This window comes from Pleurodeles waltl, chromosome 1_2, assembly GCF_031143425.1.
Source record: "Pleurodeles waltl isolate 20211129_DDA chromosome 1_2, aPleWal1.hap1.20221129, whole genome shotgun sequence".
NCBI lineage: Eukaryota > Metazoa > Chordata > Amphibia > Caudata > Salamandridae > Pleurodeles > Pleurodeles waltl.
The window spans coordinates 1,192,658,690-1,192,676,394 of record NC_090437.1 but is presented as its reverse complement, the minus strand read 5'-3'; the positions used below and the strand labels follow the sequence as shown (position 1 = coordinate 1,192,676,394).

The 17,705-nt window shown below is 45.8% G+C and overlaps 1 protein-coding gene across 1 annotated transcript in view; it reads left to right on the top strand.

Moving 5' to 3' along the window:
- The first annotated feature begins 12,617 nt into the window (after window positions 1-12,617).
- Window positions 12,618-17,705, top strand: part of MSANTD1 (Myb/SANT DNA binding domain containing 1) — an 85,436-nt gene continuing 80,348 nt past the window's right edge. Inside the window, exon 1 of the mRNA XM_069203491.1 lies at window positions 12,618-13,053. Coding sequence (XP_069059592.1) covers window positions 12,800-13,053 — 254 coding nt within the window. The 5' untranslated portion in view covers window positions 12,618-12,799. The remainder of the gene's footprint in view (window positions 13,054-17,705) is intronic.

The following is a 17,705-nucleotide window of genomic DNA, read 5'->3' as shown; positions in this document are numbered from 1 at the left end:
GATGTCTTCCACTAGGCTAGTTTTAGCAAAAAACTCTGTGCATGCTGCGCTTTTTAAGACCATGCTTTTATCAGTATAGCAATGACATGCCACTAAGTCATGAGTCACGACTTGCTGACTAAAGCAAGCGTGGCTTGGGGGCTAGTCTTTAGGTTAATATGGCCTAGTTTTCCTCTGCAAACTTGGCAGAAACAGCACAGTCAGCGCAGTGTTTTTTAACTGTAGAATGACAGCTCTACTGCAAGAAGTTACATTGCAGGCACTCGTCCAAGATCACACTGAGTGCCAAGAGAAACTGCAAATTGAAACCAGAACTACTGAACACAAAGTCCAGTACTTGGAGTTAAATGTAAATTATCTGAAGCAGGTTTGTATGTGTACTAAACTGGTTTACATGGGTAGCAGGCCCAATTTGTTAGCTGATGTCTCCCTGTTCTGGCCTCCAGATTGCTCTTTGCAAATTTCAGGCAAGCTCCCCAGTGCCATCTGCTGTGCCTGTTCATGCTGGCTTATTCAACTACAGCTCCTTCCTTAATCTCTCTACAGCTAAGTTAGCAAAATTTTGGCCTCAACCCGATTTGCGCCTTTTTTTTTTACGCCCAACCTCCATTGAAATGACTCCTGTCTTAGCAAAGACAGGAGTCATGCCCCCTTGCCCAATGGCCATGCCCAGGGGACTTAAGTCCCCTGGGCATGGTCATTGGGCATAGTGGCATGTAGGGGGGCACAAATCAGGCCCCCCATGCCACAAAAAAAATACGAAAAAAAATACTTACCTGAACTTACCTTAACTTCCCAGGGATGGGTCCCTCCATCCTTGGGTGTCCTCCTGGGGTGGGCAAGGGTGGCAGGGGGTGTCCCTGGGGGCATGGGAGGGCACCTCTGGGCTCCTTCTGAGCCCACAGGTCCCTTAACGCCTGCCCTGACTCAGGCATTAAAAAACGGCGCCCATCAGGCTGGGCGCCGTTTTTTAAGGCCTGCCCCCTCCTGTGCGTCAAAATGACGTCACAGTATAAATATGGGGCACAGGCCTTAAAGTAATTTTTTGGAAGGGAACGCCTACCTTGCATATAATTAACGCAAGGCTGGTTCCCCCTTCCAAAAAATGACGCACATGTTGTGGAACTTTGACGCCCACGGGGTCGGACGTCAAAGTATAAATATGGGGCAGTGTTTGCGCCGAATGTACGTCAAACATTTTGACGAACGTTCGGCGCAAACAGAGTATAAATATGCCCCTCGGAGTCATGGCCTACCCTTTCTAATATACTGCGCTTGATGTCCTTATAGGGTGTGGTACCTCCTGGGTTGGCGGCTTGATATGCGATTTGCAGAATGCCTGTCAAGAGTGGTGCAATGTATTGGCCCCACCGCTCTTCTGCCCATTGTGCAGAGGAGGCCACGTGTTCAAAGTTCGTGAAGAACGCGTCAGGATCCTCCCCGTCTTGGAACTTCTGGAGGACATTAGGGTGTACTTTACTCGCGGCGATGGTATCTGCCAGTTTCTGTAGTGCTGTTTCGTGTACCAATTGATTATTAGCCATGATGGTGGCTTGGCTTTTTAGTGCAGTTTGTAAGGCTTCCCGATCTTCCTTCGCCTCTCTGATGTGCCTCCCATACTAGCTGAAGGTGCCTTTGGCCCTCAGCCAGTTGCTGAATCATGTCCTCCAGTTCTTTTCCCCCATGTTCTGTATCTCCTTTGTATCACCTATTCAAAATCCCACTTCTGATACCATTGTTACGGGGTGAGTTAGGTGATAAGAAGGCCTCTGAGACTCGAGTAGGTGCAGGTGCTAATTTTATTTAAGAGTTCTTTATAATATTAAATTGGTGTCTTGGTGCGTTTCTTTTCTGTAATGTCTCTCTTGTTGTTCCTCCCAGGTTCCCTTCTTGACCGGCGATGATTCCCTGGTGGACTCCCAAGCATACCGGAAAAAAAGGAACGAAAGGGGAAGGTAAGTCAGGGTGTATGAATATCTCTATCTTAAGAGTGAGACTGGAAGAGAGAGCGAGGGAGAGAGAGAGAGAGAGAGAGAAAAAGAGAGAGAGAGAGATACAGAGAGAGAGAGAGAGATCCGGTCGTGTGTGTAAATGGCGGAAATCAGGTGCAGTTCACTCAGACACCCTTCTGTGCTCCCCAAGTAGTGTCTTGTATCTCCAAGCTTCCTAACGCCTGAATTTCGGTTTAGTGTTCGTTTTTCCTGTCCTTCCTGGACCTCTCATTTGCCCCCAACTACTCCCCTCTCAAGTCCTCTCAGCTGTTCCCCTCTCAACCCTTCCCTCTCCGTCCCACGCTCCTCCCCTCCATCCCCGTTTCCCGTATTTCTTTTACTTTGTCCTATAAACAAGGACCGTACCTTGTTCAGCCACGCCCCTCCTGGGACGTGGCGGTGACCGAGCGTCTCCTCGCTGCTGTCTTTCCCCACGGGACTCGTTTTCTTGGTGGGAACGTTGGAGTTCCCAGCCCTTCCTTCTCCGCGTTGTCCTCAGACGTCCTTCTGTTCCTCGACTCTCCTGGCGTCTTCCGTCGCGTCCTCAATCTCCTCTTCCCCGCGGAGTCCGTCGTTCACCTTTTCCATCTCCGGAACCCGGAAATCCGGGTTCATGGCGCAGGGGTCCGCGCCAGTCGGAGGAGTCCGTAGCCGCGTTAGCCGATAACCGGCTACAATTGGTCTTGCCAGAAGGTGCTAAAAACTGAGTAAACATGGTCTTACTTCTCGCTCAATGAAACTTGGTTAAGCTATGGAGATCCACTCCAGCAAAAATGTCTAAGAAATATAGAGAGTTGTTTGTTAATAGAAGTGTCTATGTACCAAACGAGGAGCTACCCTCGTAAATACTGAAATATTTGAGGAGTTTTGTGGGAATACTTTGACATGTGTTGGATTTGTGAGTAGGCCTCTAACTCGTTGGGCCGCGTCAGCTGCAGGAACAAAAACACACAGACTTGGGATAGAGAGTTACTGGCCAAGGACCACAAGGTTGGGATCTGGGGACCTTTTATTCTTTTTGTCCATGACATCACAGCAGCAATCATTGTCGCCGCTGGTGATAGGATCCACCTTTGAAACATCCCTGGGTGATCACCCATACTGGGATGATCCATCCCGAATATAACATTCCTTCCTTTACCCAAACGTCAAAACACAAAATACATTAGCAATCGGAGAAAACTTTGAAAGAGCACCTTAAAACGCAGTGCATGGTATTACAACATTGTAGGAGGCTGGCCTGGTTTGTAGTGGGTACCTTGGGTACTTACAGCTTATACCAGGTCCAGTTATCCCTTATTAGTGAAGTAGTAGTGTTCTAGCAGCTTAGGCTGATAGATGTAGCAATAGCAGAGCAGCTTAGGCTGAACTAGGAGATATGCAAAGCTCATGCAATACCACTTATAGTTACACAGTACTTATACACAAGTAAAGACAATACTCAGTGTTACAAAAAATAAAGGTATTTATTTGGGTGACACAGTACCAAAAATATCTTAGAGACAATACTCCTCTGGAGGTAAGTATTATACACAATATATACACTAGACACCAAATTAGACAAGTAAATAGTCATAGAACAATGCAAACAGTAGGAAATCCTTTAGAATGCAATGGGAGAAAATAGGCCTAGGGGCAACACAAACCATATACTAAAAAAGTGGAATGTGAATCAAGAATTCCCCCCTAGACAAGTGTAGTGTGTGCAGAATAACTGGGAAAGTAAGAATACAGTATAGGTAAGTAAATTACCCCACCACAGAGCCCAGAAAAGCAGAAGTAAAGTACTGCAAGTTTCCTTATGACACACTACACCTTATTTTTGGGATTTTGCAGCAGCCAACCAAGTCTGCAAAGGACAACTGCTGGATTATTGGACCTGAAGACCTGCCAAGGAAGGGGACTGAGTCCAGAAGTCGAAAGAAGTTCCAGGAAGGACAGGAACCCCTGCCAACCCAGAAGAGGGTGCAAAAGAAGAATCCCCAGTTAGTTGAAGACTGCAGAAATGCACCCTCAGAAGATGCCAGCGGATTCCTGCATGATGCAAAATATATCCCACAGCGTGAAGATCGTTGCAGATGAGATTTCGTGTTGGAAGGTGCCAACAAGCCTTGGCTACGACAAAAGTGCATTTTTTTAGTGTGGGGACGCCATTACGAGCGTGCACTACATATAGGTCAATACCTATATGTAGCTTCACAATGGTAACCAGATTTGGAATGGGGAGACAATTCCATGATCTTAGACATGTTACATGGCCATATTTGGAGTTACCATTGTGAAGCTACATATAGGTATTGACCTATATGTAGTGCACAGGTATAATGGCGTCCCTGCACTCACAAAGTCCAGGGAAATGGCCCTGAACTATGTGGGGGCACCTTTGCTAGTGCACTAGGTGACTTCTAAGTTACTTAAGTGCAATGAAAATGGCTGTGAAATAGTGTGTGCACTATTTTATGCAGGCTGCAATGGCAGTCCTGTGTAAGGGTTTGTCTGAGCTCCCTATGGGTGGCAAAAGAAATGCTGCAGCCCATATGGATCTCCTGGAACCCCAATGCCCTAGGTATCTAGGTACCACATACTAGGGACCTACAAGGGGGGTCCAGTATGCCAATTGAAATTGGTAAATGAAGTCACTGGCCTACAGTGACAAATTTAAAAGCAGGGAAAGCATGAGCACTGAGGTTCTGGTTAGCAGAGCCTCAGTGACAGTTAGGCATTACACAGGCATACACATTAGGCCACAAACTATGAGCACTGGGGTCCTGGCTAGCAGGATCCCAGTGAGACAGGCAAAAACATACTGACATACAGGTTTTTATCTATGAGCACTAGGGTCCTGGCTAGCAGGGTCCCACTGACACAGTAAAAACACACTGGCACACACTCACAAACAGGCCAAAAGTGGGGTTAACCATGCTGGAAAGAGGCTACTTTCCTACAAACATAACAACTGAAAGAAAGAGGCCAAGAAGACACAAAGAGACAAAAAGAAAAACAGAGAGAGAAAAACATGGTGATGAGACAAAACTTTACTTTTCACAACACTAAGGTCCTCATTACAACCTTGGCGGACGGTGTTAACTCACATCCCCCCTCTGTACACTCACAGTCACACCCCCATTCACGCACACCACACAACATCCCCCCCAACCCCCCCCCCCCTATCCGACGATCACCTTACCTGTCTTGGTGGCCGTCCTAATGAGGGCCTAAATAAGTTTATCACAAAATCTTTCAAACTGGAGGACTTCATTGAACGCGGTCTGGGGTGGTATCTCTCAATTCCTTACCCCCTGGGAGTTTCAACCCTGCCTCCAGGTCTTCCTTGCAGCTGGCAGAGCTCAAGAACAGAAGGTGGATTCAAACTGTCCTTACCTGCACAACTGCTGGAACTAAATGGGGTCACTGACGACTGACGTCCATTGGCTTCCTGAGACGGTGTCAACAGGGAAAATGAGACAGGGCTCTTCGGACACCCTGCCAAAGAGTACTGCTCTTTGTGTTCAAATTCATCCCTTTGAATTGTTGGTGAGTGATCGTCCAGCCTGGCAGATGTTTGCTGACATAGCTTGAAGAAATACACATTTCTCATGACAGTCTCATAATGTTTCTGGGCAGTTATCATGGTCCCTTTTACTGATGTCACTTTCCAAGGGTCAACCACAAAAGGCTGCATGAATTTGCTCTGAGGATGCCCGTTTCTGACTAGCACTAGATCGCCAGCGTGAAAGATTCATCTCTTGGTATGGTCTTGTCTGAGAGATGTTGTGATTCTGGGCCTGTTGCTAATGCTGCGCTTCATCCATTTGATTCCTTAATGTTGAGGGTTCTACTACATGGGGAGTGGTGTAATTCACTGCTGTATTCATGCACAGAAGAAAAGAAGAAGAGAAAAAAAGAACAGATGATGGACAGGATGCTGAACAATGCAAACATTCACCCCCAGTCACAAAGATCTGGGTTTAATCCATTGTTTTTTTGCTCACCACGCCACCCCAGATTGAACCCAGCCATATGCAAATCAGTCTTGAAACTGTTCCCCATGGAAACAGTCCAGCCCGAACTGCCAAGCCAGGTCCTCCCTGGACCGGAAACAAGCATCCTAGGACTGGTTTCGGGATATCACCCTTTATCAGCTAGGCTAGCTGGAATCCAGTGGCGCAGTAATCACGGGACCCACGTCTGGGCATACCCTTCCCACTTGGGGCGACAAACGCAAACAAGCATTTACAATGCATCGGGTCTCGCGTTTGCTCATGTTAGAGCTGATCGCGTTGTAAACTCCTAACCCGACTTTTCACCTATCGGGCAAAAGTGCATTTATGTACATAACCCGAAAAAGTGAAATCAAGTACGTAAAGCGCTCGACTTCTGCCAAGCGAGATCGGGCTCTTAAAGTAGGGAAAAAAAAGTCCATGAGCCCGATGGAAAACAGCGAGCCTCGCATGTTTTCTGTACTTGGTCGCTGCGCTGGAGGAGGGCTAGCCACCGGAAAAGGCATGCTATATGCGTGCCTTCGACTAATGAAAGCAAGCAGATTTTACTAGGGAAGCCCACCAACCAATAAAAAACACTGATGTGAAGTTGACAGGTCTCCGAGCCCTTTTATAAATACAAAAGAGTCTCCCTGCAAAACGCATGCGCGAACACATGCAACGCAGGCTCCACCCTAAAAAGAACAGATGATGGTCGGAATGATGAACTATGCACACATTCACCCCAGTCACAAAAACTGATGGATTAAACCCAGATCTGTGACTGAGGGTAAATGCTTGATTTGTTCTGCATTCTGCCCATCATCGGTTGTTTTTGCATTTGTCGCCCCAAGTGGGAGGGGTATGACCAGACGTGGGTCAGGATAAATAATCATCAGAATTTTGTTATCCAGGGCGATATACCACTGAGAAGTGGTATGCTTAAAGTTGAAGACTCCATTTCTCTATTCATGGTGGTGGTTTAGGGGAGGATCCGTTAAACAGAGGGACCAGTGGTTTATTGTCCATATGAACAGTGAATGGTTGGCCGTACAGGTATATGTGAAAATGGTGGCAACCCCAGTACACGGCAATGGCTTCTTTTTCAATGTGGGAGAAACGCTGTTCAGTCTCAGTCAGGGCGCAACCGGCAAACGTCACTAGGGTCCAAACACCATTTGTTTGTTTTTGGGATAATACAGCCCCTAAACCAGTGGGGGCTCGTATCTACTGATAGCTTGGACTCATGGCTTGGGTCAAAATAAGCCACTGTGATTCTGCTGACAAAGCTCTTTTGGTTGCCCGAAAAGCTTCTTTCTGGGTGGGTCCCCAGCTCCATGTGGCATTGGCCTTGGTCAGTTCTCAAAGTGAGGCAGTGAGGGCAGTCAGGTTCTGGATGTAATACCTACAATAGGTAACCATCCCTAAGAAACTTTGCACACCTGTGTTGTCGTAGACTTTTGCACTATCTGCCATGACCCTCTCCTCCGAGAAATGGTATCGAAAAAATGCCACCTCCTTCTTAAGGAATGCACATTTCTCTTTGTGGAGCGTGAGATCGCTGTTTTGTAGTCGTTGGAATGGGGCTCGTAGCATGCCAGATGCACTTCTAGTGTAGGGGAATTTTCTAAAATATCATCACTGACATTGATAATGCCTGCAAGAAAACTCCTCTGATCGTGTCCTTAAATACTTCTGTCTCACTCGACAACCCAAAATTGAGGCTCTTGTGCCTCTGCAAAACTACATGGGTGGAAAAGGTACTGATTGCTCTAGATTCCAGAGCAAGCATTAACTGGTGGTACCCTACATGGAGGTCCATTTTGAAGAACCACCTGGTGCTGCTGACTTCAGCCACAATGTCCTTGTGTGAAGTGTCCTTCTCGTCGGATGGCCAGATTGGGAAGATTTATCAACATAGATTCTGACCTTCCCTGATTGCTTGGGTTTCTGCGCCACCACTATCGGAGACACCCAAGGCATAGGGCCATCAACCTTCTCAATAATATCTGCTTGTTCTAGCAAACGCAACTCACCTTCTACCTTCGGGCGCTGGTGGAATGCTACCTTCTGATGCTTCAAGTGACAGGTAGTATAGAGCCATCAATGTGCAGGTGTATAAGACGGTCTTTGAGACACCCTGTACCTTCAAAGAGAGATGCAAACTCATCCACCAGATTGTCCACACTCCCTATGTGAACGATGAAGGCAAAAGCAAACAGTTAAAGACATTTCTATTGTCTGGCAGCTTTACAGCATTGCAAAGACAGCTTTAGTCACGTACACCTTGAGGCGAGTCAAGTAAGACTCATGCGTGATTTCAGTCATGAAGACACATGCCAGTGGGAGCAGTTTTGATGATCCATTTGCAAAAACCCAGGTCGAGTTGGGACGTAGAACTGGTTGAAAAGGGAGAGTCTTTAGGATGTCCTGCGCCAAGCTATTAATTGAACCTCCATTGTCGATTAATGCTGGAAACTGATGGCCAGCCAGTAGGATGTTGCACTTAGGAATGCATCTCCATGGATATCCACAGGGATGCAGCACATGGATGACATAAGTAACTCCTTCAGGGTCATCATCATCCATGTCTTCCTCCTCATCCGGCATTGTGGAAGCCGGCGTCACATTAATTGCCTTGGGTCTCAGGCACACTTTGGCAAAATGATTGGGTTTGTTGCAGGTCGAACACCGTTTTCCGTTTGCGGGGCAGGGTTCTTGGTGCGGGTAGGAACCTCCACATCTGTAAAATGTTCTGGGAATCAAATTGTATTTGGGACATGGTTTCTTTTTGTCTGTGCTCACTGCTGCCACCGTATTGACTGGCTCTGTCTTCACCTGGCATTCCAGAGCCACCTCTATATGTGCTGCACGCTCTTTTGAGAGTTCCCTGGATTGACCTATCGTTACTATGTCACCCATGGGCATCCCGGGGACTTGGAGAATGTTTTCTCTGTTCTTGACAGAGGAGCACCCCTGGATAAATTGAGCTCGATTTTCATCATCAGCATCAGGTAAAGCACAGGTGCTGGGTACGTCTTAAGGCTAGCATGAAAGTGCCCACCGATTCTTCAGGTAGCTAGGGGCTTGGTGTAACACTGAAACCTCTCATAATCTGGATTTGCAACAGGCTCAAACCAGTTTTTACATACTGTATGTGAATGGAGGGCGAGCCTTGACAACACACTGCAGTTTATGGATGGCTGCACCTCCCAAGTGTAATGGCATGAGACGCAGTCATTTATTTTCTAGGCCTACAGCCACAAATAGGTCTCCAGCTGCTAAACCCAGTCCTTCCATCTCGTGGCTTGAGTGGGTGGTGGGCCAACCACCACAAACAGTTCTAGAGCTGATATGGATGCTATCATGAGGGTGACAACACTGACCCTAGGTGAAAATTCTTGGTGATGTCAACCTCCGACGATGGAGGTGGGGGAGGAGCAGGTGTAGAATGGAGTTAGATAGCGCACACAGGCCAGTGCTCTGACCTGTCAATGTGGTCTACGGGTCCCGGGGTTGCTGGATTGTGTGTTGTTGCTTCTCTGTGCAGACGGGCCAGACCCAGTGAATTCCGTGTTGGGCAGGCATGCACATGGAGAGTATGCAGGATGAACTCTCCCACTAATAGCAGGTGGCAGCAGAGATGCCCAGTTGGACGAGCCTGGCAGCTGTATGGCAGGCTAGAATGCAGGCCAGGAGGCGCTGTGAGCTCGTCTGTCCTTATTTGGTATTTTATTATTTAGTTTATAAGGGGACGCGTTAGAAGTTCGATGGACCTTTTGATTACGCTTAGAGTGATTCCACTATAAGTCTATAACAATGCAATTACTTCATCATAATCAATAAACATCATCAAATAATCTTTGGAGTCAGTAATCTTTACACACCATGACCCATTTGGCCATCAATAACCACACCTTTATACAAAAATGTGAATGTTTATTTCCCTATATTAACAATGCCAATGTCACGTAAATTAGTCTCAAAACCAAGTGGTAAACATACATAAACAACACGGGTTGATCAAATCTTCTAAAGAATCTCAATTTAGCTAACGCATTGACAGTTAAACATTCAAGAGTCAGACTACAAATTAAAAGCAAGAACAATTGCACCACAGAAATAGCATACATCTAGGTTCAGCAAATGCACAATATCAGCTCCTTTTAGTAATACTTTGTTAACATTTCTGGATCTCCCTAACTAGCCTTCAGATTAGAATAGCATGTTTGGACTTCATGCAAAACAATTTTTATTCAAAGGTAATTTGGAAAAACCTCTAACTAGGGCTCTATCAAAATAGCGGTTGGTACCTAAAATCAAAGAACAAAACCTACAAGAACAAATAGCATTTTGTTATACCTCTCCTCATATGGATCAGCAAGCTGCGATTATCTTCGTCAGTTGAACATCAGTTCGGTCAGCTTCAGCAACGGGCAGTGAAAGGGGATGGTTCAGACATAGGGGACTCTAAGCAATCTCTGAACCATTTAAGAAGCAATGTCTAAGGGATCAACATTCAGCATTAGAAATTTAAGCAATAAAGTTAAAGATAGAAATAAATCATCAGAAACTGTTCAGCTCCTCAGAGTAGAATAATCCTCTCCTCACTCTGTGCAGTCGGGGTAAGTTAAAATCATCTAAAGAACTTCCCACATCGCCATTGGTCAGAAAAATGTACGTTTACAATTATCCCAATAGAAATAAAAACCCAAATCTAAGATATAACTAAACTGTCTTTCGCATGTCGATGATTGGATCCTCTTCTCCTGTTCCAATCGTCAGACTCGTCAAGTAACCTTTTTGTATCCATCCGTACTCCAGTCAGTGCATCCATCGTTAGCTACTCGGAGCATCGCTGTCTCACACATCAAACTCTACAGTGTAACAACTACTAATACAAGACATTCTAGCAAGCAGTTCTCATGAGAAAGTTAAAGACATCTGCTATGGTTTGGTCAACACAGTGTGAATAATACATGAATTGATTTCTCTGGACATACATTCCCACGATTTTATTAAACTCCAGCTTAATATGAGGCTGTGCAGACTAGGCCCAAAACTTGTTAACTTAAGGCCTGCAATTAATAAGCAAATACATAACATGTAATTATTAATATAACACACTACTACAATTGTCTTAATACATGTACTTCAATTAATATTATTATTCATTTAATAAAAGTGTTGCGTATACATGGTGGCCACTGCGGCCACTCAACTGGGCACATTTTCTGAGTCGCAAATTATTTTCTATATTAGTCACATCCTATGCAAATTCTTAACCCATAATATATAAAAATGCATTAGTAATAAATTCAGTGTTCATAGCGGTCAATGGCTGTAAGAAGTCATTGAGAAAGGGCAGAAGATGTTGTGTAAAACAGAGGGGCACCTCTCATAGGCGACCGATGGATGCAGGATCAGCATGCAGCGGGCAGTCAGGAGGCCAAGGGGAGCACACCTCCTCCTACTGCCGAAGACAGACGTGTGCTTGCACCGCGGTGTGCAGGTGTGCGGGAAAAGCAACTGGAGGAGACTGCAGTAGAGACTGTGGAGGCAGCAGAGCAGTAGGTGACACTCCGCGGATCACAGCAGCTGAGCCACCTCGAACAGGACCAGAGTAGAGGCAGCGGAGCAACAGGAGATGCTCCGCGGCCCACAGGCAGGAGAGCTGGCCATCACAAACGGGATAGAGAGCACGAGGGGAATGGGCGAGGAACTCCTCATCGCCAATGGTTGGGTTTGTGAGTAGGCCTATAACTAGTTTGACTGTGCAGGAACAAAAATTACACAGGCTCGGAATAGTGAGTTACAGGCCAAGAACCACAGAGTCAGGCTCCGGGGCCATTTTATTATTTTTGTCCATGTGTCACGAAGCAACTATTGTCGCCGTCGGTGATAGGATCCACCTTTCAAACACCCCTGGGTGAACACCCATATTGGGAAGATCCATCCCCTACATAACAGCATGGAATCACTATTTATGGCTCAGTTGGATGTGTGGTGACTGATTGGTATATGTACAGTGCAGTGATTTGTATTCCCTGATATATTACTGCAAGTATTGACTGGATATTTGTGTCTGAGCTCTGTTGTTTTGTCATGCTGTTTGTAACTCTATTCAGTACAAATAAAGTAATGTATTAAAAACATGGGAATGTATAAATGTCCCCATACAACATGTTGCATGTGTCATCTAATGCGTTAATCTCGTGTGTTGGCATAATCTGTATGAATTATTTTTGTAACCGTACATCAGGGTTTAGTTGCTATATTTAAAAGACTGATTATTTTTGCATGCATTGCTTATTGTCTCTTTAAACAGATATGACATCTGCGGGGAGGGCAACTTAAAAGCTACCTCCTACCCCACCCCCACAACAAGTTGTCTGTCTGAAAGGCAAGAGCTGGGCTGAAAAGAAATAGAACTTAAAAGTGGATTCTTGCCAGACCATAGAGACCTTTTTCTATGAAACCTTTCTTTAAGTGTTTAAAAGCTTTAATATTGATGGCCTGTCAACTTTGTCCTGATTCCTTGGCTTTCAGTTAAAAGGTTTTTGTTGTTGTAGCTTATGCAGTTGCTCTGTTGCTATGGGAACGTGACATCGAAATGACGTTTCTCTGTTTAAAAGCTTTTAACTAAATTCCTGCCTGTCAGATGTAGGCCCCATTTTATGCTCTCAAGCTGTTGCAAAAAGGTTTCATGTGTGCTGTTGCTATTCAGTTCTTTCAGCAACACAGGCCTGCCTCCTCCTGAAAAAATCTAAAGCAGAAGGCAGTCATATTAAGAGCCCTCTTTTAAAACCCCTCTCAGGTCGCTCAGAGATGGCTGCAGCAGACATCCCCAGTTACATGCTGTCTTCTCAGAATGAAAAGCACAGGAGGGCCAGAAACTGGACTGATGCCGAAATGCGAGGGCTGATGCTCGTCTGGGAGGAATATTTTGACGAATTGAAGCAGACCAAGAGGAATGCTAAAGTTTACGAGAAAATGGCTAACAAACTATTTGAAATGACAGGAGAGCATCGCCTTGGAGAGGAAATTAAAATTAAAATCACAAACATGACATTTCAGTACAGGTAAGACAATATTCACATACATTTTTTTGTAAGTGCTGGGCTTGCGTATGTATGACACCGAGAAAAAAAAATGCGAAAGAGAGTGGGGTTGTTGTGTTTATGCCACAGGCAGCAGCACCCTTAACTGCACAATTTACCGCAGAAGGTGTTTTCTGTGTTGGGCTCCTACACGCTTCTGAAGGATGTGCATTTAAGTCTGACATCCTTGCACCTTGGAATGAGTGTGTGTGGGGGGGAGGGTGGAGAGCGTGGGGGTGGATTCACAGAATACAGAGATCCTTGCAGAGGCTGTCTCGAATAGACTTAAAAGGGAAAGTTTAGGCTCGAAATGGCGGCGGCCTCCAGCTTAAGATTTCCCGAGCTTTGGCGCCGACTGGCGAGGCGCTCCTCGGAGAGTCAAAAGGGGTCTAGGGGCGTTGCTGCCACCGACTGTTCTTCCAATAGTCAGAGGGCATCAGGGAGGGCACTCGAATGCTGTAGCTTTTATCGTGGCAGTAGGTAAAAACTCAGAAAGGCGGGGGTAGGAGGAGGAAAATTTAACAAATCCAATTTTCAGGCAATTAGGCTTCGCATCCGTTCTGGATGCTTTAAAATTGGATATCTTAAATGTGACCCTTACGCTAGACGCGTAAAATCTGTATTTTTGTAAAAGAAAAAGCTGGTTTAGGAAATATTAGGGCATTGTAAACTTGGCATTTTGTAACTGCAAGCAAGTAATACACGTCATTCATGGGTGGTTCGGTAGGAGTTCTAAGTGCATGGAGGTCTAGAATGGTAAACATGGCACCTTTTTACAGCAATGTTACCCTTACTGGTGTATTTTTACACAATCCCTAGGATGGTAGCCACAGGTGCATGTGCTTCAGTTTATTAGTAGCGAACCCACACTTTCAAACGGCCATGGGGCAAGCAGGAGCTACTGGGCCCAACCGTGGGGGTTGAGACTTTTAATGTCCTTGCGTCCGACCTACTATGGATCCTGAGCAACTGAGCCAAATACCCCTTCAGCACTTGGCTCTCAGAAATAGCGTGGTCAGAGTAGTCCAAGGCTTCCTTGGGGGTAGATGGATACAGGAGGGGGTGGATACAGGCTCACTACTCAAAATACATGCAGTAGCAGCAATAAATTATTGTCCGGCCAAATCCTCACCTTTATGAGAAAATACGTATTTTACTTTACCACTAACAACACAAAGAGAAATACAACATTCACAATCAACTACACAGTTCCCATGAGGTAGAGGCTCTAGTGTTTCGTAGGCAGTTCCGTGTCGCAATACTTCCTTGCTCTAGTGATAATGGTTATTCCCTATTTGATATAGGCAACATCCATGGTAAGCCCCACCAGTAGACCGAGTCTCAAGAGTCCAGTCTAACTCTGTATTAAAGTCAAAAGTGTTTCCACGCTGAAGAGCTAACTGTTGAGCAAGTTTCCCCAGGTCTGACTGAGCCGAAATCAGTCTTATTTTTACCTGCATTATTGGAGCTACCGGAGTTCCGGGGTGCTCCCCCTCCACTGGCGCTAGAGCAGCAGGTTCAGGTGAGTTCATTGCATGTGACCCAGGTGGGCTGCCCTCGGAGGTCCTCGAGTGCCTCACACACTGTTGTGAAACTGCAGCAACCAGAGGTTCTTCGTGGCTCCTCCTGGCACGGTATGTCTTTGGTTCATCCCATAGTGGGAGAAGGTAGTACGATCCTTTGTCCTGATGTAGATGCGCAGTGGCCCCTGGCTGCCTCGCTGCTCTGGCAATGAACCTGACCCTCACACTTCTTGCTGGTCCCGGTGACTCCCACTGATATGTGGTCACCACAGCTCTACTGCACAATAGCTCCGATCGGCCTAGCAGATTCCATCATGGCGGGTACTCGTGGCATGCGTATTCGCTGGTTTACCACCGCACAAGAGCTGTGGCCCGCTTCGCACATAGTCTGTCCATGGCGGTCCCTCCTGGCATTATGGGATCGCTGGTCGCTCACTGCACAGAGCTCTGGCACGATCAACACAGAGATGATCATAGTTCACTCTGCAGCTGCCCCTTCTGGCATATGGGGTCGCGGACTCCTCCCTGCACATAGGCAAGGACCCGTTCGGCATAGCTATGTCACCGGCTCACTTCATGGCGTCCCTCCTCTGGCCTTCAGGGGTCACTGACTTTTTCCTGCATAAGGGAAACAACCTGATCGATTCAGCAGCCGTCTCCTTACATCTCTCAATGGGATTCCCCACTGGACCTCACTCCCTCCAGCACTCTCCTCTTCACACAGAGCACACTGGTCTGGGCGAGCAGGCAGGCACCGGTGCTCAGCTGGGAGACTCCCTGGCCTTGGCTCTCAGTCCTGTTCACAGGCAGAAGTCTTGCAGAGCTTCTCCTCCTCACTCAGCCCAACAGGCTACTTGACGGTTACCAGTTTTTGGGGTCTCAAGCTCCACTTCTCATAGTCCATTTGCAGACATCAAATGTGATTTAGAGTTTGTTTCTTTGAGGTTTATGTTGAGGGTGTGCTTCCTTTAGAAGTGCCCACTCCTCCGCCCTCTTTTTCTCTTGAGAGTAGTCTGTGACTCCAAAACTGATAGCCCCACAACACACGCCATGGGAGTGACCAGAGTTCACACCTGAATGTCAGCCACAGTGAAATGTGTATGAAAAGATTAGCCCAGGGCCTCAGTCCTACTCTTTTATGATTCTCTTATCAGCCACATCTCTTTCCTGAAATGTGCCCAGGCCCTTTTCTTGTGGCCTCTCTCTGAATCAAAGAGCACCCTCTAAAGTGTACTGGGGGATCCTGGCTCTCCCTTCTCCAGTGTGTCCAACCCAGCTTACAGGATTACAGCAATGCACAAATCTGTCTGGGGGGGATTCCTCTACGTCCTGTGCATGTTTCACCATGCAGGCCCAGGTCTCCCAAAATGGAACTCAGGGACTTGAACCATTCACAGCACACATACATCCATCACATGTATTTAACATACAGATACTGCACAGCATTACACCCTTCATGTATTGTAACACTCACAAGCACACGTACACCTAGCACATGCAATCAACATATACTGCACAGTACAGCATTATGCCTGTTTTGTATCCTTAAAAGGCACACACACATCCGTTGTAGGTACACCAATCATGCACCACTCGGCAGTCCACACCAAAGTGATGTAGGTGAAGAGGTGAGGTAAGCACACAGCAGCAGAACATTAAATGAGTGAGCCTGTGGGCCTCACTTGAGTGACACAGGTTAAAAAGGACCTGCTCACGCCTGATCATTACAATATGCTGCTACCACCATGCTAGTGCTGCTTAACTCCTGGTAAAGGCAGTAGCCTCCTGGTGCAACCAGACCACAATCTGTGAGATGGCCCTATGTCATGGCGCACACATGATCTATGTTTTCCTGTGACAACAAAAATCAGCATTATGAATCCAAACATCAGTACAGCTGGGACACTCAGGGTTAGGGTGTACATCCGTTACCACGTGGATGACTTTTCCACCCCAACACTATGCATCATTGTGGCCATTCTATCCATACTCCTCCATCCTCCACCTCAACAACCACATATTATGTACCACATTGACATTTGTAGAAGGCATATATCGTTAAGACTTACTTTTTTTATTCACATGACTTCTTCCACCTAAATCTTCTCCTGATGCACTTCTAGCTTTTCTCTCACTTTTAAACATATCACCTTTGTGTCATTTACTTTCCACCATTCTGGCCACATTGTATTATGCATGCAGCCCTTTTACACATCAGGGTAAAAGGTGCATGTCAAATTATCTAGTGCTTATCACCAGTATCCCCAGGACATCATCACATATGAAAGTGCTTAAGTTCATGTAAAACGCCTGCTGAAGCACCACCTTTAGCTACATCCAGAGGATACCTGGCTCCATAAAGAATCTTGTCAAGAAGCCATCCCATAACAGTGTATCCCAATACCTGAGCCCATCAAAATTGTATCCCAGACATTACAATATAAACACAGATGTTATCTGAACATTTTGTTTATATGAGTGGGACACATACTCTGATAAGAATCAATCCACCACATGTACAGAAGTTCATTAGCAAAACTAGAGTAAATTATGCAGATCTTCTGAACTTTAGGACGGAACTTAAAATTCTCATTGTCACAAAATGATGTGTATCCTTTCAGTAGGTTGTTAACACAAACCATCATTGACATAGCAGTGACAGTCATAATATATTACAATTGTTCCAAGGATGACATAGATCACATTACTTACCTAGCATACCCTGGAGTCATTCCTTTGTTAAACGATTGGCTTTTAATCACAGTCCCTCATGTTCATAATGGATGCCCACGCACAGAAGCACACATGTGTTTAGAAACATGCAGTCTCGTCTTTCAACATCTTTACTACAAACATGTTTAAACATTATGTAGTACTAGGATTGTGTATACAAGCATAAGTATAGTTGTTAGTGAATATTTTTTCAACTTTCATGCCTCCTAGATTTTTTGTCCTTTAATATTTTCAGTAGAATCTTGAAGATGGTGAAACATATGAATATAGTCCTACGTGCATTCCGGCACTCACCAGTCTTATTGTACAGACACATCCAAGGGCCTAACACTTACAAGTAAACACCAGTGGCTAAGTTTTTAGTTTGTTATGTATATC